Raw genomic sequence first — 25,302 nt, 5'->3', positions numbered from 1 at the left:
AAGTGCGATGGGAAGTTATTGGAGAGTATGGAATACAGAGTGACTTAGAATTTTAAGGGATCTCCCTGGGTTTTCTGTAGAGATAGACTACAGGGCGGGATATGAGAGGGAACTGGAAACTGGCAAGCAAGACACTGTAGCAGTCCAAGAGAAGGATGATGGCAGATTGGACTAGGGTGGTGATGGGAGTTCTGAGAAGACTCCAAGTCAGAGCTGACTGAACTTGCGGATGGGTTGGATATGAGAGAACAGAAGAAGAGAGAAATTAGTGATGACAGCTTTCAGCCTGAGCAAATCAGCAGTTGGGCTTGTCTTTTACTCAGGAGAGTCAGAAGTGAATGGGGGTCCTGAGTTCACGTTTGTCCATGTTATGTTTAAGATACTTTTTTGACATGCACCTGTGGAAACATTGAAATAGATAGTTAAATGCTCTGATTTGGAGCTTAGTGGAGAGGTTGAGGCTAGAGAATAGAAATTTGGGATTTCTTAGCTTCTAACATCTAACCTGCCTCTTGAGAAATCTGTATGCAGGTCAGGAAGCAACAGTTAGAACTGGACATGGAACAACAGACTGGTTCCAAATAGGAAAAGGAGTACGTCAAGGCTGTATATTGTCACCCTGCTTCTTTAACTTCTATGCAGAGTACATCATGAGAAACGCTGGACTGGAAGAAATACAAGCTGGAATCGAGATTGCTGGGAGAAATATCAATAACCTCAGCTATGCAGATGACACCACCCTTATGGCAGAAAGTGAAGAGGAACTAAAAAGCCTCTTGATGAAAGTGAAAGTGGAGAGTGAAAAAGTTAGCTTAAAGCTCAACATTCAGAAAACGAAGATCATGGCATCCGGTCCCTTCACTTCATGGGAAACAGATGGGGAAACAGTGGAAACAGTGTCAGACTTTATTTTTTTGGGCTCCAAAATCACTGCAGATGGTGACTGCAGCCACGAAATTAAAAGATGCTGACTCCTTGGAAGAAAAGTCATGACCAACCTAGATAGCATATGCAAAAGCAGAGACATTACTTTGCCGACTAAGGCCCGTCTAGTCAAGGCTATGGTTTTCCTGTGGTCATGTATGGATGTGAGAGTTGGACTGTGAAGAAGGCTGAGTGCTGAAGAATTGATGCTTTTGAACTGTGGTGTTGGAGAAGACTCTTGAGAGTCCCCTGGACTGCAAGGAGATCCAACCAATCCATTCTGAAGGAGATTAGCCCTGGGATTTCTTTGGAAGGACTGATGCTAAAGTGGAAACTCCAGTACTTTGGCCACCTCATGCAAAGAGTTGACTCATTGGAAAAGACTCTGATGCTGGGAGGGATTGGGGGCAGGAGGAGAAGGGGACAACAGAGGATGAAATGGCTGGATGGCATCACTGACTCAATGGACGTGAGTCTGAGTGAACTCCGGGAGATGGTGATGGACAGGGAGGCCTGGCGTGCTGCGATTCATGGGGTCCCAAAGAGTCGGACACGACTGAGTGACTGAACTGAACTAAACTGGTATTAAAGTCATGGGACATAATCAAGGGAAAGTGTAAACAGAAAAGGAGAGGTTCTATGACCAAGTCCTGGCCCCTTCAACATTTGGAGATCAGAAAAAGGAGAAGATTCCAGCAAGATGGACTGATAAAAATAGCCTGTGGAGTAGGAAAAAAAAAAAAAAATCAGAGAAGTGCAATGTTCCTGAGACAAATAAAGAAGGGATTTCAAGAAAGGTTGAATGATAAATGGGTCCAATACTGCTGCAAGTTGACCAACAGATTTAGTGACATGGGTTTGCAGAGATAACGGATTGTCATTGCCATAAAACAGTTATTGAAAAAATTTAGGGAGTTTGATAAAAGTTAAAATTCTGGTCCACATCCCCAGAGATTCTTACATAATAAATCTAGGGTGAGCCATATTTTTAACAAGCATATCAGTTGATTTAAGTGGCCCAGTTTTAAGAAGCACTGTGTGTAACAACTATAAAGTTATGCTTATATATGGTTTCAGTCTCATTTAAAGAGGAGAGTGAGGGCCTCTTTTACATGTTAAGGAGTCCAGGTAGGAGAGTACCTCATCATCTGTCTCAATATCCTGAAACTTACCTTAGAAATTCCATCCCTGAATAGATTTTTAAAAAGATGAGTGTATCTATCTTCTCTGTATGCTTCGTGTAAATTTTGCTTGAAAGTGGAGAGACGTTTCTAAAGGGAATATGATTTTCTTTCATAAAGATACAGTTGGCTTACAATATTGTGTTAAAGGCACTACTGTTTTTTCTCTTTCTTAATTCATGTTTTAATTGGAAGAAAATTGCTTTACAGTGTTGTGTTGGTTTCTGCCGTACAACAATGTGAATCAGCCATAATTACACATATATCCCATTCGTCTTGAACCTCCGCCCCTTCCCCTCATCCCACCTCTCTGAGTCATCACAGAGCACCAGGTTGAGCTCCTTGTGTTATACAGCAGCTTCTCACCAGCTCTCTGTCTGGGGCTTCCCTGGTGGCTCATATGGTAAGGAATCTGCCTGCAGTGCAGGTGACCCTGTCAATCCCTGGGTCGGGAAGATCCCCTTTACACACGATAGTGAATATATGTTGATGCTACTTTCTCCATTCGTCCCACTCTCTCCCTCCCCCACTGTGCCCGCAAGTTCATTCTCTACATCTGTGTCTCCATTCCTTCCCTGAAAATCTGGTCATCAATTTTTCTAAATTCCATGAAAGAATGAATTTGAGTCAGTTCTAGTGAGGTGGATGAACCCAGAGCCTGTTTTATAGAGTGAAGTAAGTCAGAAAGAGAAGTGCTATAGTTTATGAATAACATAATTATAAAGTCAGTGACACGTGAAAGACAAGAAGCCCATTCTTATATTTTGAGATAATACATGAGGCAGGATGAGAATTATCCCTTACACAGTTAGCCCAATAGAGACCTGTCTAGGAACCTAACAGGGACTTCCCTAAAGCATATTTATCACCAGCATGCTGCTGCTGCTGCTAAATCACTTCAGTCATGTCCGACTCTGTGTGACCCCATAGACAGCAGCCCACCAGGCTCCCCCGTCCCTGGGATTCTCCAGGCAAGAACACTGGAGTGGGTTGCCATTTCCTTCTCCAATGCATGAAAGTGAAAAGTGAAAGTGAAGTCGCTCAGTCATGTCCGACCCTTGTCGACCCCATGGACTGCAGCCTTCCAGGCTACTCCATCCATGGGATTTTCCAGGCAGGAGTACTGGAGTGGGGTGCCATTGCCTTCTCCGTTATCACCAGCATAATTAATGTGAAATCCACAAACCTTTAAATTGAAGAGGTAGAATGAAGGTTTGCTGACTTACCTGCTTGTTCTTTAACCAGAGAGCAAGCATGATCTCTTTGAGGAGCTTGGAGGTAGGTTAAGTTTTATAGCCTGGGTCCCCAGAGCTTTGCGTTTGGGAAAACCACTGAGCATGAACTATTGAGGCAGCCACTGAAGGTTGACCATTAGGGGAACAGCCTGTGAATGCCCCTGTTTTTTCAGGAATTAACCCATACTCAGGATGCTGGGATAGATGTTTACAACTTACAGCTATCCGCCTCTCTCCCTCTCTTCCACAGAGTGTATGAAGAATTTAAGTACCACACATATGCAAGGCATAACCTTGCTACTATAATCCCTTCTCCCATATGCTTCTGTTCTTGGAGGATAATGGAGGGAATGCAGATTACAAAGTTATCAAGAAGATAAATATTTGCATTTGGTAGTAGGAATGGGAAATGTGGAGGGAAGTGGGGGAAACAACAATTTCCCGAGGATCTCAGCACAAGATAGTTTCCAAAAATATTCCTTGAAATACCGTGAATAGACAGTGATAGCAAGATATATGCCCTCTTTTGTCGTCATGGTTAATTGTATTCATCTTCTTTAAGCCGCCGCTGGAGCCTGGAACTGTTTTGTATGAAGGAGAACTGTCACAGTTTGCTGAAGACGTAAAGAAATGGAAAGAGAGATACGTTGTGGTTAAAAATGACTTTGCTGTGGAAAGCTACGAGAACAGAGAGGTAAGACATGCCTCATTGCTGCTGGCTCTTGCAGTACTCTTAAATGTTGTCTGGGTCGATTGGCATGCCCTGTTCTTTGAGACTGACTGATTCAACGAGTACTGACGGATTCAGGTATTCATTTCCATCAACAGATCCTTACTGTGGGTTATAGTAGGTTCTAGGCGTATTGCTGTAGAGCACACAGATGCTTGCAGTCTGGTGGGCAAGATAGACTTTGTACAAGTAATTACAAGTGAGTGTGAACATGGAAGGTTCTACTGAGTGACCAGTGCAGGAACCTTTTCCTGTAATCACTGGGCTTCGAGGTCTGTCCCAGCCACCTCCGACAGCTCTCCCTCTCTGCTCTGTGTCTCTGCATCTTCCCAGTCTTAAGCCTCCTGTGTCGCTGAAGAATTGTTTATTAAGATCGTGTTTGGATTTGCATGGGTTCCTAAAAATTCAGAACATTTCACACACTTTATTCCATTTATACTTATGGATTTTTTTCATTAGCTTTTCCCTGCTTATCTCATTCTTTTCCTTGTTTGTAAAATGTGGAGAACGCGAGGTAACTTACGTAAAGTGCCTAGCACCTGAGAGGACCTCAGATTGTATTGGCTCTCATGTCTTTCCCCATCAAAGGTGGTAATGTGGTATAGATGAAAGAACATCGGGCAGAGAATTTGGAAAACTAAAGTTGAGCTCTGGCCTCCATTAAACTAGAGTGTGAGACTGAATGATCACACTGATTCCTTCTAGATCTCATACGGTACACATATTCAGAGAATCAGTAGATAGATTCTCAAGTACCCTTTGAAATGGATAGTGACTATTTATGGATTAAAGGTAGTAACCAATTTAAAACTCTACTTTCTTGACTCTAAGTTCAAAACTAGTCAAGACATCCTCTACAGATACTCTGAGTAATCACCTCTGATGCTAAACCATTAGGAAGAGGCTTCAGGCTGACAATGTTTCCTTCCCATTTCTGATGGAAAACAGAAATAACATAGAATGCAGATGTATTATACCACTTCCCAGGCATACTTATACCACTTTCTTGGGTAGTCTTATTCTTTCTAGCCTTCATTAAGTTAATAGCTTCTTTGGTTTCTCTATTTTAGGATTTTATTCAACATTTGATTTGCTCTTTGAAGCAAATGATCAACACAGTGCAAATAATAATGATAATTACAACAAATCACTTTATATTTCATGTGTCCCACTTCTTCATCCTCTCAGGGAAGCTTAAGAAGAGGCAGTGTAGTGTAATGGTTGATATTTTGCACTTTGAACCACACCTTTACCAGTTTCTAGATATATGTGTCCTTGCATAAGTTATTCATCTCTGTGAACCTCAGTTTTCTCATCTGTAAAATGGTAAGCATGGTTCTTTCATCACGATGTTGTTGTGAGGATTGAACACATGAATGCACAGAAGCCCTTAGCATATGGCCAAATGCTAGCAGAGCCCAATATAGAGCAGTTGTTGGTATGACAGCTAGCTGATGTGGAGGAAACACTCATGAACTCACTCTTGTATTTATTAAAGTTTTCATCACATTTGGCACTAACTGAAGTTTCATTTTGAATCAAATTTTGTTTTTTTTTTCCCCTTTTCATTTTAAGGTTAAAACTTGCTCCCTTAGCTTACAATTTATGAACTATATTGCTTTCTTTGCTTTGCTCATCATTTTCAAGTGAACTTGTTCTGGTTGCTAAGATATGGTCACTGAGTTTGGTAATAACCAGTTTTTTTTTTAACTTGGAAAAAAATGCCCATGCAGTGTGCCATAGTTCCTCAAAGTTTTAATGATAGCCTGTTTATTAATTAAAAAAGGATTTTTTTTTAAAATTACACGTAAGATGGAAGTCCTGAGCGGTCCAGTGGTTAGGACTCTAGGCTTCCACTGTAGGACTGCAGGGGCCACGGGTTCAATCCCTGTTCAGGGAACTAAGATCCCGTATGTCACACAGTACAGCCAAAAAAAAAAAAAACTTAGACCTAAAAGTTATACATTAAATATCTATAAATTACCAATTCTTTTATCGAGAATCCAGTTTTGGCTGGTAATTGAATAGGGGAAAAAATGAGCATTCTTATCTTCATTCTCAATTCCTGCTTCCTGGGGCTGGATTCGTCACCTTCTCACCACTGGGTCATTGACAAGTTATTTAACCTCTTTGAGTTTCACTTTTCTCATTGATAAAATGGAAATAATGTCTAATTGACAATGCTGTTTTGAGGATTAAATGATATATAATGTTTTTAAAAACCTAGATTAGATAACACAGTTTAGATCTGAGGCCAGTCTGAATCAAACTGTTCCTAAACTTTCTCCAAATCAAGCCATTTTCAGTTCTTCTCTCTTTTGCTGTGGGTCCTGATATGCTTGAGTAGTTGATTAATGGTTCTTACAAGAATGAAAACAGCCTTCTTAGACATACAGGAGTTTGTTTTGTTTGGGTTTCTTCAATCACTATCTTATTGATGCAGAATATGTTATTGCTGCTCCAATTTTGTGGCTGTTATTAACATTATTTTAGGTATTCCCAAGAGAACCACCGTGCCAGACTTTAGGTCCCACAGTTTTATGGTTTCAGTTCTCAACTTGCTTGTGATTGTTAATCTCACAATTTTCCCTTAACTTATGCCCTCCCTTCAGAGCACATACTTACATTTTATCTTATCTGTATGTCTGCATGAGTATATCTGTTTAACCAAATACTTCACTGCTTTCATGATGCTTTGCAATCCTGTTATGTTTCCCAAACAGCAGAGTGTTTTGTCTGCTGACCAGAATTGTTCAGATGTCATGATATTATAATTCCATCCTAAACCATTTTACTGAAAAACAGCCTCATGTATGAGGGCAAGTGGTGGCATATTTTATCATTGTTACATTTTTATGCTTTTGGTAAAAATCCTTAGCAGCCATAATTGCACTTGTGTGTCCCACAGTCTCATTAGTCGTCAGTCTCCAAGTATTTTGTGCTGTAAATATCTGTATGTGTCATCATTTTTGTGGTTATTAGAATGATTCAGGTGCTAGCATCTGAAATGATAAGTGTAGTGCAGAATTTCTAGAAGTTACTGAGATTACATTTCTCTCCTTTGAGAGACATATCTACAGTGAATCTCCCTGAGATTAGAGACTCTGATTTATCATCTTGTGACCATTACACAAAAGTACTTAAGTACCCACCAGTAGCAAGTATGTAAACATTTTTTTCACCTTAGCTCCAGGAGGCACTGTGACCCATGTCAGGTCAAGTAAAGCTCTACCCTGACTGAAGCAATTGCTCTAGTCTAGAGCTGGTCATATGATCTTGCAAAAAAAAAAAAAAAAAAGCTACATTAATCAAAACAGCATGTTATTGGCACAAATCCAGACATATGGGTCAATGGAATAGAATAGAGAGGCCAGAAACAAACCCCCCACACTACAATCAATTAATCTTCAACAAAGGAGGAAAGAATATACAGTGGAGAAAAGACGGTTTCTTCAATTCTTTGTGACCCCATGGACTGTAGCATGCCAGGCTCCTCTGTTCTCTACTGTCTCCCAGAGTTGTCTCAAATTCATGTTCACTGAGTTGGTGATGCTATCTAACTATTTCATCCTCTGCCTCCCCCTTCTCATTTTGCCAGTATTCTTTCCCAGTCTTCTCATCTTTCCCAGTCTCAAGATCTTTTCAGATGAGTTGACTCTTAGTATCAGATGGCCAAGGTATTGGAGCTTCAGCGTCAGTATCAGTCCTTCCAATGAATATTCAGGGTTAATTTCCTTTAAGATTGACTGGTTTGATCTGCTTGCAGCTCAAGGCACTCTCAAGAGTCTTCTCCAGCACCATAATTTGAAAGCATGAATTCTTCAGTGTTCAGCCTTCTTTATGATCCAACTCTCACATCTGTGCATTACTACTGGAAAAACCATAGCTTTGACTATACAGACTTTTGTTGGCCAAGTGGTGTCTCTGCTTTTTTAATATGCTGTCTAGGTTTGTCATAACTTTCCTTCGAAGCAGCAAGTGTCTGAATTTCATGGTTGCAGTCACAGTCTGCAGTGATTTTGGAGCTCAAGAAAATAAAATCAGTCACTGCTTCCACTTACCCCTCTTTATTAATATTTGCCATGAAGTGATGAGACCAGATGCCATGATCTTAGTTTTTTGAATGTTGAGTTTCAAACCCACTTTTTCACTCTTTTCTTTCACCTTCATTAAAAGTCTCTTTAGTTCCTCTTCATTTCCTGCCATAGAGTGGCATCATCTGTATATCTGAGATTACTGATATTTCTCCCAGCAATCTTGATTCCAGCTTGTGCTTCAACCAGCTTGGCATTTCACAGGGTGTACTCTGCATATAAGTTAAATAAGCAGAGTGACAATATACAACTTTCTTGTACTCCTTTCCCAATTTGGAACCAGTCCATTGTTCCGTGTCTGGTTCTAAGTGTTGCTTCTTGACCTGCTGTACAGATTTCTCAGGAAGCAGGTCAGGTGGTCTGGTATTCCCATTTCTTGAAGAATTGTCCATAGTTTGTTGTGATCCATACAACCAAAGGCTTTAGCATAGTCAGTGAAGCAGAAGTAGATATTTTTCTGGAATTTTCTTGCTTTTTCTATTATCCAGTGAATGTTAGTAATTTGATCTTTGGTTCCTCTGCCTTTTTAAACCCACCTTGTAAATCTGGAAGTTCTCAGTTCATTTACTGCTGAAGCTGAACTTGAAGGATTTTGAGCATAACCTTACTAGCTTGTGAAATGAGCACAACTGTGCGGTAATTTGAACATTCTTTGGCATTGCCATTCTTTCAGGTTGGAATGAAATCTTTCCTTTTCCAGTTCTGTGGCCACTGCTGAGTTTTCCATATTTGCTGACATACTGAGTGCAGCACTATAACAGCATCATCTTTTAGGATTTGAAATAGCTCAGCTGGAATTCCATTACCTCCACTAGCGTTGTTATTAGTAATGCTTCTTAAGGCCCACGTTACGTCATACTCCAGGATGTCTGGCTCTAGGTGAGTGGCCACACCATCATGCTTATCCAGGTCTTTAAGATTGTTATTGTGTAGTTCTTCTGTGTATTCCTACCACTGCTTCTTGATATCTTCTGCTTCTGTTAGGTCCTTGCCATTTCTGTCCTTTATCGTGTCCACCCTTGCTTGAAATGCTCCCTTGATAACTGCAGTTTTCTTGACAAGGTCTCTAGTCTTTCCCATTCTATTGTTTTCATCTATTTCTTTGCATTGTTCACTTAAGAAGGCCTTCTTATCTCTCCTTGTTATTCTCTGGAACTCTGCATTCAGTTGGGTATGTTTTTCCCATTTTCCCTTGCCTTTCACTTCTCTTCTTTTCTCGGCTATTTGTAAGGCCTGCTTAGACAACCGTTTTGTCTTCTGACATTTCTCTTTCTTTGGAATGGCTTTAGTCACTGCCTCCTGTACAATGCTATGAACCTCTCTCTATGGTTCTTCAGGCACTCTGTCTGCCAGATTTAATCCCTTGAATCTATTTGTCACCTCCACTGTATGATCATAAAGGATTTGATTTAGCTCATACCTGAATGGTCTAGTGGTCATACCTGAATTTCCCTCATTTCTTCAATTTAACCCTGAATTTTGCAGTAAGGAGTTTATGACCTAAGCCACAGTCAGCTCCAGGTCTTGCTTTTTGCTGACTGTATAGAGCTTCTCCATCTCCAGCTGCAAAGAATATAATCAGCCTGATTTTGGTATTGACCATGTGTAGAGTGATGTCCATGTGTAGAGTTGTCTCTTTTGTTGTTGGAAGAGGGTGTTTGCTGTGACCAGTGTATTCTCTCGACAAAACTGTTAGCCTTTGCCATGCTTCATTTTGTACTCCAAAGCAACACTTGCCTGTTACTCCAGGTATCTCTTGACTTCCCTTTTTGCATCTCAATCCCCTATGATGAAAAGGAAATCTTTTTTGTTATTTATAAGGTTTGTAGGTCTTCATAGAACCATTTATCTTCTCCAGCATTAGTGGTTGGGGCATAGGCTTGGATTACTGTGTTGTTGTTGAATAGTTTGCCTTGGAAACAAACTGAGATCATTCTGTCATTTTCGAGATTGCACTGAAGTACTGCATTTTGGACTCTTGTTGACTACGATGGCTACTCTGTTTCTTCTAAGATTCTTGCCCACAGTAGTAGATATAATGGTCATCTGAGTTAAATTCACCTATTCCAGTCCAATTTAGTTCACTGATTCCTAATATATCAGTGTTCACTTTTGCTATCTCCTGCTTGACCATGTCCAGTTTACCTTAATCATGGACCTAACATTCCAGATTCCTATGCAATATTGTTCTTTACAGCATTGGATTTCAGTTTCACTATCAGATGCATCCAACACTGAGTGTCCTTTCTGCTTTGGCCCAGCCACTTCATTCTTTCTGGAGTTATTTCTCCACTCTTCTCCAGTAGCATATTGGACACCTTCAGACCTGGGGCTTCATCTTCCTGTGTCACGGTTTTTTGCCTTTTCATACTGTTCATGGGGTTCTCATGGCAAGAATACTGGAGTGGTTTGCCATTCCCTTCTCCAGTGAACTACCTCTTGTTAGAGCTCTCCACTATGACCTGTCCATCTTGGGTGGCCTTGCATGGCATGGCTCTTAGCTTTATTGAGTTATGCAAGTCTCTTTTCCATGACAAGACTGTGATCCATGAAATCAACTATACTTCAGTTTAAAAAAAAAGGGGGGGGGGAATTTAAGATTTAAATAAAAAAAAGGAAAAAAGGGCTGGGATTGGTTGACTCCTGACCTAAAATGCCCAGGGCACAGGCCCAGCTTCAGGTGCAGTTGGATTCATGGCTCCAGTGATATCAGAACTCAGTTTGCTCTTTCTTCCATCTGAAATCTTTGCCTTCATTCAGCCCAGCTTCCTTACCAGGCCCAAATCTCCATGGCCAGAAACCTTCAGACTTCTCCACAGTAACAAGATGGCAGCCCAGTGTCCTGTCCTCACCTCCTCTCAGAGCTGAGGCTTTCTGTCAGCCATACTTGCAGTCCTGAAGCTCACTATGATTGGATTGAATCAGGTCATGTGATCATTCCTGACCCAATCGCTGCATCCAGGATATAACCAGTGGAAACTGTAAGAACCTTTCTTGCTGACCCTAACACTCACTCTGATTGGACATGCTGAGGTCATGTGTCCTTCCCTGTCCCAATCACTGCAGCCAGAACATAGCCAGTGAAAAGTATAAGAGCCTTTCTTTCTTTTTTGGTCCTAGGGCAAGTCCTGATGTTTACTATGACAGAGGCTTCTGGTGCAAAATATAATTTTTGTATAAATGGCTCTTACTCAATGATATAGTGTGGGAATTTCTATCTCTGAGTGTATAGTGTCTGGGTTGTCTATTTCTAGTATTCCTGATATTTCCCAAAAATCCAATGAGGAAAACGTCCACTCATTTTTGCCTTTCCTTTCTTAGGCCTATCAGAAAGGAGCTCCCCCCAAAAGCCGAATTCTTCCAGCTGGTGGCAAGGTGCTAACCTCAGAAGATGAATACAATTTATTATCTGATCGGCATTTCCCAGACCCTATTGGTGAGTTACTGAGCATTCCTTCCCAAGACAAAATTCCTAAACATGTTCTGTTTGGTTAGACCAGTTCTTCTCAAGGGTGAGGGTGGGGGGATTTCACTCTTCAGGGACATTTGGCTATATCTGGAGATAGTTTTGGTCATCACAACATGGGAGGATGGTGCAATAGACATTTAATGAATAGAATCCAGTAATTATTGCTAAATATCCGACAATGCACTGAACTGTCTTTGACATTGAAGAATCATCTGGCATTAAATATCAATAGGCCAAGGTTGAGGAACCCTGGGCTAGACACACATTCTCCATAGGCAAATGGAAGATATAATTTCTCTAATTCAGGTAAACCTTGTACCACTTCTATTACTTTAAATCATATTTGGTAATACACGAGTCAGTCACTGTGTTTCTAGCATATAGAAAATGTACTGTTGGTCAGATATCTTGAGGCTTTGAAATAATTGCAAGCTTTACACAGGACAGCAAAAATAAATGTTTCGGGCCCAGTCTGTGAAATGTACAATCCCATCTTTCAGTAAAACCTGTCAGAAAACATTATTTTTCTAATTTTAGGATGATTTGCAATAAAATATCCTAAATCAACAAAATACTTTTAGTAGGCATTAGGCATTAGAGTAACTCTTAGTTACTGTGTAAAAAACCATTGCATTAATTAGCATATCTATAAATAATAGCTGAATACTGCTATAGAAAGAACATTGAACTGAGAATTCGAAGACTGAATTTTCATCTTGTTCTGTGATGCTTATCAAGCATTTTCCTTAGCCATTGCTGAACCTTTTTGAATTCTGTTTCTCCTGACTCTAGGGACTTGAAATTGAAAATCTAGAAGGTTATTACCAACTCTAACATACTTTCATTTTCATTCATTTCACTTTCTCCATGCCGAGAGTGTAAGGGATAATATACAGACCAAATAGAGCGTTTCATAGAGATTCATGAACTGTGGATAATGTAATAACTCCATTTGGCTTTGTGTAAATCAAAGCACACAATAATTACTTAGTTTCTTGAAGAGAGTCCTGGTTCTTATTAATAGGTGTAATCATTTCACTGGAATTTATGGGGGGAAATGTAAAATAATTTTATCAATTGTTATTTCAGTGCAGAATGCTTAGTGTAGTGTTTTTAATAATGCTATTATAGGATTAGTACATGAACCATAAACCTAGATTAACAAACTCTTACTAAGTAATTCAAGCTAAAACAACACTTTATGTGTACTATACGTATTATTATATTTTCTTTTAATGTCTACTTACGTGTTTTCTTGGCTCTGGAGCCGCCCCTAGAAATGGGGATACCAACATGTTGGCTCTTTAGAACCTCTTGAAAGAACTTTCCAATGAAATCCGTCAGAGCAGATAATACATTAATTGATTTATTGATGAGATCAAGTCAGAAGGAATGAAAAGGAATAAAAAACACAAGGCCTGGATGACTACTGCCACTTGACCCAGAACTTCAGACTGGGTATTTCAGTGACTCTTTAAATTGTATGTTGTGGCCTTCTCAGTTTTTAAAATAGAATGCTCTATAGGAGATCATTTGTGATATCCTTGTAACTCAACTCAGAAAAAATGCAGACTGGAAAAAATGGCATCTGGAAAATTATTGTAAGAGGTTAAGTGAGTTATAACTAGAGGACAATAGAAGTGAATTTTATGGGGCTTGCCAAAGCTTTGAAACGTAAAGGGTGAATATTGCTTTCAATTGTTTATACAATATTGTGACATCTTGGAAAGGACAAGGAGTGTTGTTTCACAAACTGTGATTGGTGTGTGATTCTAATTTTATTGAAAGGAATAAAGGCACCGTAAAGATTGGAGGAATTAACTTCACTTGAGCAAAAACACTAACGGGTTTATCAATATAGGTCTTTTTTACACAGTAGTTGGCCAAAACTCAGTGGCGTTGGCAAACCAAACTGCAGTGGAGGCTGGAAATGTAGTCTTTAGTCTATAATGGCACTTGCTAAACTAAAAATCAGGGATTTTATTAGAAAGAGGAGAGGATAGAAATGTATTACAGCCAGAGGTCTCTGCTACAGTATTTAATCATTTATTCATTTGTTGGCATTCGTATGCTGATTCATTCCTTGGTATTTTGCTTGGGACTGGTGAGCTCAAGATTGTGCTCACAACATGTTCAGCTTTATTAAAAGTTCAGAAATGGAACTCCCATGTATGCCCCAAGGAATCTATTCTATATCTAAACCAATCTCAGCTTGCCGGTAGCAGGAGTCTGTTCTGCAGCTTTCCTCATGGTTATGATCCATTTCTTGGTATGCCCAGTGCTTTCAGTTGCCTCTTAGTAGGTCCCTCTCCTCTTGCTTCCCTTGAGATAGTGCCCATTATGTGGGCAGGGAGCCCAGAATTCATTTTTCCTTCTGCTTGTTTTCCACGACTCTAGAAACAAGCTGGGGCTCATTTAAATGAATGCAATATCATAGAAATGGAATGCATGGAGAGGAATAAAGTTTAGACAGGAGATCTGAGTAATTGTATGGCTCAACTTGAGTTTCTTGGAATTGATTTTGAAGAAAGGGCTGAAAGTTCTATTGTTTAAGGCTTTAAAAATTTCCTAGGACCACATAACATATTTATTCATTTAACAAACTATAGTACAACGTCTACTGGGTTTGTATGCTATGAGTTGAGCATACAGAGATATGTACAATGGAGCCTCCACCCTCAAGGAGCTCCAGGGCAGTGGTTCTGCTTCTGGGGAGAATTAATTGGAGGTTGTTGTTGTTTAGTCGCTCAGTCGTGTCCAACTCTAGCCTGCCAGGTTCCTCTGTCCGTGGGATTCTCCAGGCAAGAATACTGGAGTGGATTGCCATTTCCTTCTCTTGGGGATCTTCCCGACCCGGGGATCAAACCTGCATCTCCTGCATTGGCAGGTGGATTCTTTAGCTCTGAGCCACCAGGGAAGCCCTAATTGGAGGTGGGGGATGTTTACCTCACTTTATGTCACTTACTCTGAGTGTGAGAACCAGACACAAACACAGATCATTACATTTTTGAGAAGACAAGGTAGGGAGCACCCTACTGTCTCTGGTGGCAGAGGGTGGTGCCAACAAAGGCATCCCAGAGGAGGTGGCTTTTGAACTGAGTTTCGAAGGATGAATGAGAGTTTTCTCTGCAGAAGTATGATAGAGGGAAAGGAGAAAAAAAGAAGCATGAACTGCAGAAGCAATACGCAAAGTCGTAGGAAGGATGACGATACCTCCCTCGGGAGAGCAGAGAAGAGAGTGGGGCAGAAACCAGCACAGAACAGGGTAAACACCAACACTTAAAGGGAGAGATGGAGAGAAGGGGCAGAGAAACCAATAAAAGTGAAAAGGGGCAGTGATGTTTAAAAAGCATGGAGAAGGTCACCCTCCTGGAAGTCAAGGGAAGAGAATGTTTTCAAAGGAAGGGGTAACTGGTGCAACAGATAATCCCTGATCAGGTTGAAAGGGTGGGTAATAAAGAAGAAGCCATAAGCCGGCAGTAAGGATGACATCAGTGACCCAGGCAGTTTGGTTTGGGAACTGGTGAAGAAGGAACAAGTTTAGGGTGAGAATAAGGGTTGATGGCATCAAAGCTGCAAATGCTGGTTTGGCAGTGATTGGGGGCTGGGGGTGGGAAGAGAGTGGAGAGCAGAGAGCAGAGCTGGTGAATCGGGAGCTGGTAGGGTGAGGGTCCAACAGGTGGACACAGTGGCAGCCGAGGAAAGACCCAACTCTCACTGTAGCTCATTCCAGATGAGGAAGCTGAGCTCGATTGTGTCTGATGGCCTCAGCCATCCCTGTGGATAGGAGATGAGGCCATCTGCTCGAGTGAGGCAGGTGAAGCTGGTGGCGGCGTGCAAGGGGAGCCTGGACTCTCCTTTTCCCCGACCCTGTGAAGACATTTCATACCACCTTTTCAGCCCATTGGTTGCCCCACAGCCTGAAGTAAGCTCTCACAGCCTGAAATAGGAATTTAAAATAAGACATAAACATTTTAAGATGTCTTGGTGTTTTCTGTGTTTCTTCAGCATCCAATGAGAAGGAGAACACGCAGCCCTTTGTGGTCCTGCCCAAGGAATTCCCAGTGTACCTGTGGCAACCCTTCCTCAGACACGGCTACTTCTGCTTCCAGGATGCCGCTGGCCAGAAGAAGCTCAGCGCTGTCCTGAGTGACTGCATCAGACATCTGAATCACGGTATGGCACAGCTGCCCGCTGGGCCCCGCTGGGCTGCCTTTTCTCGACTGGCCTGATCAGTCACCTATAGAATGATTTCTTGAGAGAGCCACAGATGGTGTTGCCTTGGGGAAGGAGAGGGAAGCTGAGTGAAGTGTGAGTTTTGTGCACAAAGAGCGCAGTCAATTTGCTAGCTGCTTAGTCTGGGCAGGATATGCTGTGTGTGTGTGCGTAGATCCTCAGTCATGTCCGACTCTGTGCGACAGCAGGGACTCTGTCCAATGGGATTCTCCAGGCAAGAATACTGCAGTAGGTTGCCATTTCCTCCTCCAGGGGATCTTCCCGACCCAGGAATTGAACCCTCGTCTCTTATGTCTACTGCGTTGGCAGGCAGGTTCTTTACCACTAGCGCCATCTGGGAAGCCCAGGGCAGCGGAGCCTCAGTGCAGCAGGATGTGGAGTAGGTGTCTGAGGGCCCGTGTAGGCAGAGCACCGTATTCATGCATACAATTTTGAGTATAATGCCTCATCCTCCTCTTCCGTCCTGATTGGCTTTGTAATATTTATTTTCATTATATTTATTTTTGGCTGTGTCTTTGTTACTGCACGTGGGCTTTCTCTAGTTGTGGTGAGCAGCTTCTCACTGCGGTGGCTCCTCTTGATGCAGAGCACAGACTCTAGGCACGTGGGCTTCAGGAGTTTCGGTGCTTGGACTTGGATTCTCCGTGGCATGTGGCATCTTCCTGGACCTGGGATTGAACCGGTGTCCCCTGAATTGCAAGGTGGATCCTTAACCACTGGACCACCAGGGAGGGCCCTGTCCTGACTTTTAAAAAATCTCAGTGACATCAAGAATGAACCAGTTGTCCCTAAGAAAATCCTAGCCTTATGACATTTCATTTTTCTCACTTTTATTTTCAAATTAGTTACTCAAAACTTTAGGATACATAAGAATCACCTGGAAAACTTGCTGAACAGATTTTTTTGGCTCCACCTACAGATATTTACTAGGTCTGTGGTGGGGCCCTGATTTTGCATTTCTAACAAACTGCCAAGGGATACTGATGCTGTTGGTCCACAGACCACACTTGGCATGGCATTGCTTCAGACTGTGTTGGCTCTATATACTGATTTAACTGTTATGTCTATAATAAAAAAGACTGCTCATTCTTGTATGTGGTATTCTTGAAAAGTTGATATGAATACTGTTTTTTCTGGACTCCATGAAGCCTTCTGTTACAGATGATTGAGCTGTTTGTCATTTGGCAGTTGGAAAGCTAACCAGTCAAATGTTATTGTGAGCTTACTCTGTGCCAGCCTCTCTTAAGGTATTAGGGACAGAGTAATGAACCATGCACATTCCCTTTCTCTGGGGTCTACATTCAGACGGGAAGGAGGGACAAACACTTGCACCAATTCAGAAGACAACTTGATGGTTGTCAAAGATATGTGTTAAAGGGTAACTAGAAGTTGTTGCACAGGGAAGAATGTAGAAGGCTGGTCAGAGGAGGCCCCTCTGGGCAGGTGACATTTGAGTTGAGTCACCTCATTCTTCTGTGTCTTTATTTCCTAATAAAGCGAATTGCATTGTACACTTTGGAGAAGGAAATGGCTGCTGCTGCTGCTGCTGCTGCTAAGTTGCTTCAGTCGTATCCGACTCTTAGCGACCCCATGGACTGCAGCCTTCCAGGCTCCTCCGTCCATGGGATTTTCCAGACAAGAGTACTGGAGTGGGTTGCCATTTGGCTACCAACTCCAATATTCTTGCTTGGAGAATCCCATGGACCGAGGAGCCTGGTGGGCTGCAGTCCGTGGGATCACAAAGAGTCAGACATGACTGAACAACTGAACACACACACGTATTGTACACTTAAAGTTCTGAGGTTTCCCTGAGAGTGTCAGTTCCACAGAGCAAAAGTTGCTAGTGATGCTTCTCAACCCGTTCTCGATTTTAGCTGGTGTAGTGATAGGAGGCTAATGGAAAAAGATAATGTCACTCTGTTTTGCTATAGCAACTCTGAGTAACATTTGTCATAACACTGGCTCATAACTCATTAGGGACTTTGTAGAAATGTTACCCTTATTGATATCTTGCCTTGTGTTTTTGATATTTTAGAGAGCAGAGACTTTCCCAGCACTGCCAGCACCATCTGACTCATCTTTTCAGTTCACCTGCCCCTCTGTGTGCAGGACCATGGTCTAGTAGGAACATGCCATGGGCACTGAACACAGAAGCCGTGAAATTTCACTCAGCAGAACATGTTCTCTACCCTGCCAAATGGGGCTGGCTTCATTCTCCCTTCATGTACATAATAGGAATTTCTCTGGGGAGGTTTTGGAAGCATTGTAAGCCTGCATTTAGAGTCCATTTATGGAAGATATCAGTCGATTCAAAACCCCACTCTGCTCTCCAGTATGTTATCAAAGGCACTGAGATAATGAGGTCCAGTCACGTGGCCCTAGTTCTTCTGTGTCACATTCCTCTGTCCAGAAAGCTCACTGAGGTTTTCTGCAGACTTGGCACGACTTGGCAGAACTTTCCCGTGGCTCCCGTCAGAACCAGAGACCATCAGAACATTGTAGAGAACTGTCCTGGATGGCCATGGGCCAATGAGCCCATGGAACTCTCCTTTCCTGCCTCTGTTTCTTTGTTTTTGACCACACAATGTACCACTCATCTTTACTGAGTCACTTTTTTTGGGTTTCAATCTCTCCCTGTTATTCATTGTAGGATCTGGAGTAAACCATTAAGAGATTTCACAAACTCCCAGTTAACCATTATTTTTTTCCATAATTACCCGAAGGGTTTAGAAATAGGTGTCAAATGAGTGCTGTAATAGGACCAGAAACCCTGAGGGGGCTGCGGAGAGCCTGCTGCCCTCCATCCCCAGGCAACTGGGCTCTGGGCTGTACGCTTGTATTGTTGATGGGCGCTCAGGCCAGCGCGTGCCACCGCTGAGAATTAGGTCTGAGATATCCTAGCATCTGACGCTGAGCTGCTATTGATCCATCCATTCACAGGTCCTTAGGGATCTTTCTTCCCTAGTTTTATTGAGATATAATTGACATATAGCATTGTTATTAGTTTCAGGTGTACAACGTAATGATTTAATATATGATCATTGTAAAATGATCAGCACAAGTTTAGTTAACACCTGTCACCTCAAGAGGTTAATAGCATTTTTTTCTTATGAGATCTTTTAAGATCTCTTCTCTTATCAATTTTGTAATACATGATACAGTATTGTTAATGATAGTCACCACGCTGTACAGTACATCCCCTGATTTTATTTTATAGCTGGAGGTTCATACATTTGACCCCCGTCTCCTCTGGCAACAACCAATCTGTTCTCTGTTTCTATGAGTTCAGTTTGTTTTTTTTACGATTCCACATGTAAGTGAGATTGTACAGTATTTGTTTCTCTCTGTCTGACTTATTTCACTTAGCATAATGCCCTCAGGAGATCTTTCAGGGAAGATCATCTCATTACCTTCATGGTAAGTTCCACCCAGGATTTCTGTCACTTGACATGGGCGTTGGGGCGGGGGGGGGGGGGGGCGTCCCAGGATATCTCCCACTGTGCTCAAATCCCACCACACAGCCCAAGCCACTTACCCTGGGAGTTCTGGGTTCAAACTGGTCTAGGTACCCATGTCCATTCATTCTGAATCTGGAACCACGTCTTCTGTTCCTCCTTATGGAGGGGGTTTGTCCATATTTAACCCTGACAAAGGGCCTGATTACACCCTGCTCTTGGACAATAAGGCTATATTCCAAGGCAGGTAAGGACAAGTAGAGAGCTCTCTGCTCCTCTTTCCTTCAAGAGACGGTGCTTCCTTTGTGTGCCTCAGAGATTATTTACATTCCTAAGGAGCACAGAGATGTGTGTGTATGTGTGTGTGCTTGTTGTTATTTTTTTAAATTTTTATTTATTTAAATACTTACATATTTGTTTATTTTTGGCTGCTTCAGGTCCTAGTTGCAGCGTGCAGGTTTCTCTCTAGCTGTGGAGTACAGGCTTAGTTGTCCCACAGCATGTGGGATATTAGTTCTCAGTCCAGGGATTGAACCCACAGCCCCTGCATTGAAAAGCAGGTTCTTAACATCTGGATCACCAGGGAAGCCTCTGTTGTTTTTATTTTTGACACTCTTTCATTGAGCAGGCATAAGAAGATTCCACAAGAGTGATCTTTAGCATCTCCCTCCAACACACTGGACTAAATATGAAGCCCATTGTGGGAGCGGGGAAGGGAAGGAGAAACTTCCCCTTTAGTTTTTTTGGCTGGCAGTTAACACAAGATCAATTAACGGTAGAAAACCAAATTTATAGCCTGTGGATGGGGAATTCACTTAAGTATGAAGAATTTCAAAGACAGCAAGATATGGTGAGATTTATATATATTCTGGACTATGGAGAAGGAAGTGGGGGGTCTGAAGCTTCAAAGGGAAGTAAGGTAATTCAGGGTTCTACCTTCATAGGAAGATAGAAGCGTTAATGTTTGGTGAACAAATGTTTGCTGGGCCATCCGAAGACAGTGAGACACATCCATCAACAGAGGGATGGATGAAGAGGATGTGGTACATACCTACAACAGAATACCATGCAGCCATCAAAAAGTGAAATAACACCATTTGCAGCAACATGGACTAGAGATTGTCATGCTGAGTAAGTCAGAGAAGCAGAAACGTGGTATATCTCTTTATATGCAGAATCTGAAAGGACATGAACAGATGGACTTATTTACAAAATAGAAACAAACAGACTCACAGAGAACAAACTTATGGTTGCCAGGGGCAAGGAAGGGGAGAAGGGACAGTTAGAGAGCTTGAGATGGACGTGTACACACACTGCTGTATTCAAAATGGATACCCACAAAGACCTACTGTACAGCGCAAGAAACTGCTCAGTGTTGTGCAGCAGCCTGGATGGGAGGGGAGTTTGGGGGAGAAAGGATACATGGATATATATGGCTGAGTCTTTTTGCTCTCCACCTAAAACTATCACAACAGTGTTAATCAGCTATCAGTTCAGTTCAGTTCAGTCGCTCAGTCGTGTCCTACTCTTTGCGACCCCATGAATCGCAGCACGCCAGGCCTCCCTGTCCATCACCATCTCCCAGAGTTCACTCAGACTCACATCCATTGAGTCAGTGATACCATCCAGCCATCTCATCCTCAGTCGTCCCCTTCTTCTCCTGCCCCCAATCCTTCCCAGCATCAGGGTCTTTTCTAATGAGTCAACTCTTCGCATGAGGTGGCCAAAGTACTGGAGTTTCCACTTTAGCATCATTCCTTCCAAAGAAATCCCAGGGTTGATCTCCTTCAGAATGGATTGGTTGGATCTCCTTGCAGTCCAAGGGACTCTCAAGAGTCTTCTCCAACACCACAGTTCAAAAGCATCAATTCTTCGGTGCTCAGCCTTCTTCACAGTCCAACTCTCACATCCATACATGACCACAGGAAAAACCATAGCCTTGACTAGATGGACCTTAGTTGGCAAAATAATGTCTCTGCTTTTGCATATGCTATCTAGGTTGGTCATAACTTTTCTTCCAAGGAGTAAGCGTCTTTTAATCTCATGGCTACAGTCACCATCTGCAGTGATTTGGAGCCCCCCAAAATAGTCTGCCAATGTTTCCACTGTTTTCCCCATCTACTTCCCATGAAGTGATGGGACCAGATGCCATGATCTTCATTTTCTGAATGGTGAGCTTAAAGCCTACTTTTTCACTCTCCTCTTTCACTTTCATCAAGAGGCTTTTTAGTTCCTGTTCACTTTCTGCCATAAGGGTGGTGTCATCTACATATCTGAGGTTATTGATATTTCTCCCAGCAATCTTGATTCCAGCTTGTGTTTCTTCCAGCTCAGTGTTTCTCATGATGTACTCTGCATAGAAGTTAAATAAGCAGGGTGACAATATACAGCCTTGATGTACTCCTTTTCCTATTTGGAACCAGTCTGTTGTTCCATGTCCAGTTCTAACTGTTGCTTCCTGACCTGCATATAGGTTTCTTAAGAGGCAGGTCAGGTGGTCTGGTATTCCCATCTCTTTCAGAATTTTCCACAGTTTATTGTGATCCACACAGTCAAAGGCTTTGGCATAGTCAATAAAGCAGAAATAGATGTTTTTCTGGAAATCATCTATACTCCAATACAAAATAAGAAGTTAAAAATGACCGTGGGACACAGAAGACTGATCAAAAAGCTTTGCTAGGTTTCTCTCTGTCTACTACACCTAATACTTTGCTATACTTATCTATGGTGATGTCTTCTTTCTAGGACAGTCCTCATACCTTAATTATTTTAGTCAGCAAAGGGGAAGTTAAGAGGCTCTTCCTGAGTCTTTTGGGGCTTTGATTGTTTTCAGCTCAAAATAGTCCTCATACTAGAGTGGCACAATTTGGGGTACCACTACGTAATCAGTCCCATTACATGACACGTGCCTAGAGCAATTGCTGTCCTCTGTCCTTTTGGAATTTTACTGCAGGGCTTTTTCCCAGATGGGAGAATTCTAGGGTTCTAAATGTCCACTGCTACAAAAATGGGTCTTACATAAAGCCAAGATGATCTAAGACAGTCCTGTTGTCCAAAATTCTATTCATAATTGTAGTTTGCAAAATATCATTGTAGTTACAGAGATGTTGTTATTGTTCAGTCACTCAGTCGTGTCTGACTCTTTGTGATCCCATGGATTGTGGCACACCAGTCTTCCCTGTCCTTCACCATCTTCCAGAGCTTGCTCAAACTCATGTCCATTGAGTTGGTGATGCCATCCAACCCTCTCATCCTCTATCGTTCCCTTCTCCTTCTGCCGTCTATCTTCTATTTGCCTTCTATCTTTCTCAGCATCAGGGTCTTGTAGTTACAGAGATGTAGTTAAAACTATTAGCATATATAAAGAGCTGTACACATGCAATGTGGAATAATGATCATTATCAATGTGAGTCTGTCCTTCCAGCTCAGGAAAATCATTCCTTGGCATAGGAATTTTCAGGAAGGGGGAAAAGTGTTCCTGGCAGGAGGAATAGGATTTGTTGGGACTGGAAAAGAGTCAAAGCATAGACTATTAGAGGAACTAAAAGAATTTCATGTGGCTGATGCTCAGAGAGGAGAGAGATGCCAAGTGAGGATGGAGAGATGGAGCCAGTCAAAAGGGCTGTGTGAAGCATATTACGGAATTTGCATTTGATTCAAGCACCAATTGGAAACCATTGAAAGGTTCCAAGCACAGAAGCAAGTCAGTCATATTTTCATGCTAGAAAGGTCACACACACTGGCTGTTGTGTGGGCAGTGGATGGAGGGTAGCCACTGGGATGCCAGGAGGCCACTTAGGCAGCTTTGGCAGGCAATAGATAGTGGTAGCTTGCACCAACGAGGTGACAGTTTAGGTGGCAAGAGGAGGCTGAATAAGAGAGATATCCAGAAGCAGAATCAACAGAACTTAAGGATAGATCATGTGCAGAGTGAGGCGATGGGAGAACCCAAGGAAGAGCTCCAGGTTTCTGCCTTTCTCTGAGATGGGCACCTTGTGTGAAAGAGGAGCAGCCTTTAGTGACTTCCCTGGTCAGCCAGTGGCTAAGACTCCACGCTCCCAGTGCAGGGGGCCTGGGTTCAACGCCTGGTTAGGCGATTAGATCCCACATGCCCCGATTGAAAGATCCCAAATCTTGCAACTAAGATCAAAGATCCTGTGTGCTGCAGCTAAGACACGGCACAGCCAAATTAATTAGTTAATTTAAAAAAAAAAGGAGGAGCAGTTTCCAGGGAAAGTTTGTTTTCAGTGCTGCAGGTGTTGAGCTGGGGAAGTCTAGGGACATCCAGGTGAGAGAGTCTTGTAGACGGATGCCCAGACAGAGCTGGACAGCAGGAGCACAGTCCCGAGTGCAGACATGGGGGAAGTCAGCAGCCTGCATGTGGTTATCAAAGCCACGACTAACCTTGGAGAGAGGATATAACTTTTAAGCTCCTAGAAGACAGAGGAGAAGCCGTTGGCTGAAGGCCTGGCATCTGGTACAGGCTCTGCAAATATATCCACCCTCCATCCTCAGGAATAGTTGCAAATATGACCATGGGGGGCAAAGTATGGGGAGCATGTTCAGGTAGCCTACAGATGTTTGCACCCCAAATCTGTAAACATTAATGCAGAATAGATGGGTGATCTTGTGTTAAATACTAACTTCACTCACTACATGGATCTGTGATTTTACCGTTGAACATTTAAGCAACATGTTCATTAGGAATACCAAGTCATGTGAAATTCAGTAACTCATTTAGGCTCTCTGACTCACCCACTCAATTGCCAATGTCTCTTCTGTAGTTTACTTCAAGTTCACTGCTACCAACCTGCTTTGGACTCATAAAAAAACATTCTAAGAGGCTTTCAGTTGATTTTCAATTACCTCCATCTCCTTTCACGTGTAATGGTCAGATGAATCATATTTAAACACAATTGTTTTTATTAAAAGCCTTCAGCAGCACTGCCATTTTAGAAAAAATGAAACACTTCATTCCAAAGAAACTGGTTGTGTATGCCTGATTTCCTCCTCTTCTCAAGTACAAGCTTCCTCTCCCCTAACCCTGCTGCCCTGCCTCACCCACCTGCTTTTAAGGGAAGCTTTACCCAGACATTTTGGACCTTCTCATACACCTGAAACATTCACTCCTCACCTCTTCACATTCTCTCTTGGTCCTTTAAGAACAAGCTTCAGACTGACCCCTGCCATGAAAGCCCCAAGAATAACTTTACTTGTGTCTGTTATCTGTTCCAGTGATTGGATGCGTATGGCATTCATTTTCATGTCTGGGTGTCCTAGTTCTCTAACTCTATTATAAATTCCTAAAGGTAAATCTTGTATCATCCTGTGCCCCTCTGTGTGCATGCATGCTAAGTTGCTTCAGTTATGTCTGACTCTGTGCAACCCTTTGAACTGTAGCCTGCCAGGCTCCTCTGTCCATGGGATTGTGCAGGCAAGAATACTGGAATGGGTTGCCATGCCCTCCTCCAGGGGATCTTCCCAACCCAAGGATCGAACCCATGTCTCTTATGTCTCCTTCATTGGTAGGTGGGTTCTTTACCACTACCTCCGCCTGGGAAGCCCTTGTGTCCTGAAGTGCTCAGGTAAATATCTTGTTTCATAAAATGGTTCAAAGACACCAGTGAATTAATAATGAAAGTAAATCTGATTTCAGAATTTGTATGATTTTAGAGATGACAATTATAAATGTGGTTTGGCCTAATTCATGAATATACTGGCATGAGTAAGTGAAAGAATTGTCAGTATAAAGCATAACAGACTTGAGTAATAAAGGAATCACACATTAGGGCATCAGCAGCAGAAGAAGGTGATGCTGGAACCAAGGTGCAATGCTGGCAAAGTTTTGTTCAACAGTCCTCTGCTGGCTTGAAGGACAGCCAGGACTGCCACTAAATAAACACCAGTTGCTGTCATCATAAAGAGGGCACAGTGGAATATCTGGGAAGCTTAGGGCCCCTGCATTGGAAAAGATAGTA

At 42.2% G+C, this 25,302-nt stretch overlaps 1 protein-coding gene across 1 annotated transcript in view; it reads left to right on the top strand.

Moving 5' to 3' along the window:
• The window catches only part of NIBAN1 (niban apoptosis regulator 1), a 169,371-nt gene that overhangs the window by 74,661 nt on the left and 69,408 nt on the right, over window positions 1-25,302 (top strand). Inside the window, exons 3-5 of the mRNA XM_068986341.1 lie at window positions 3,903-4,034; window positions 11,486-11,600; window positions 15,642-15,809. Coding sequence (XP_068842442.1) covers window positions 3,903-4,034; window positions 11,486-11,600; window positions 15,642-15,809 — 415 coding nt within the window. The remainder of the gene's footprint in view (window positions 1-3,902; window positions 4,035-11,485; window positions 11,601-15,641; window positions 15,810-25,302) is intronic.

The sequence above is a fragment of the Capricornis sumatraensis genome, chromosome 14 (genome assembly GCF_032405125.1).
Source record: "Capricornis sumatraensis isolate serow.1 chromosome 14, serow.2, whole genome shotgun sequence".
Lineage (NCBI taxonomy): Eukaryota > Metazoa > Chordata > Mammalia > Artiodactyla > Bovidae > Capricornis > Capricornis sumatraensis.
This window is presented reverse-complemented; position numbering and strand designations above follow the sequence as displayed.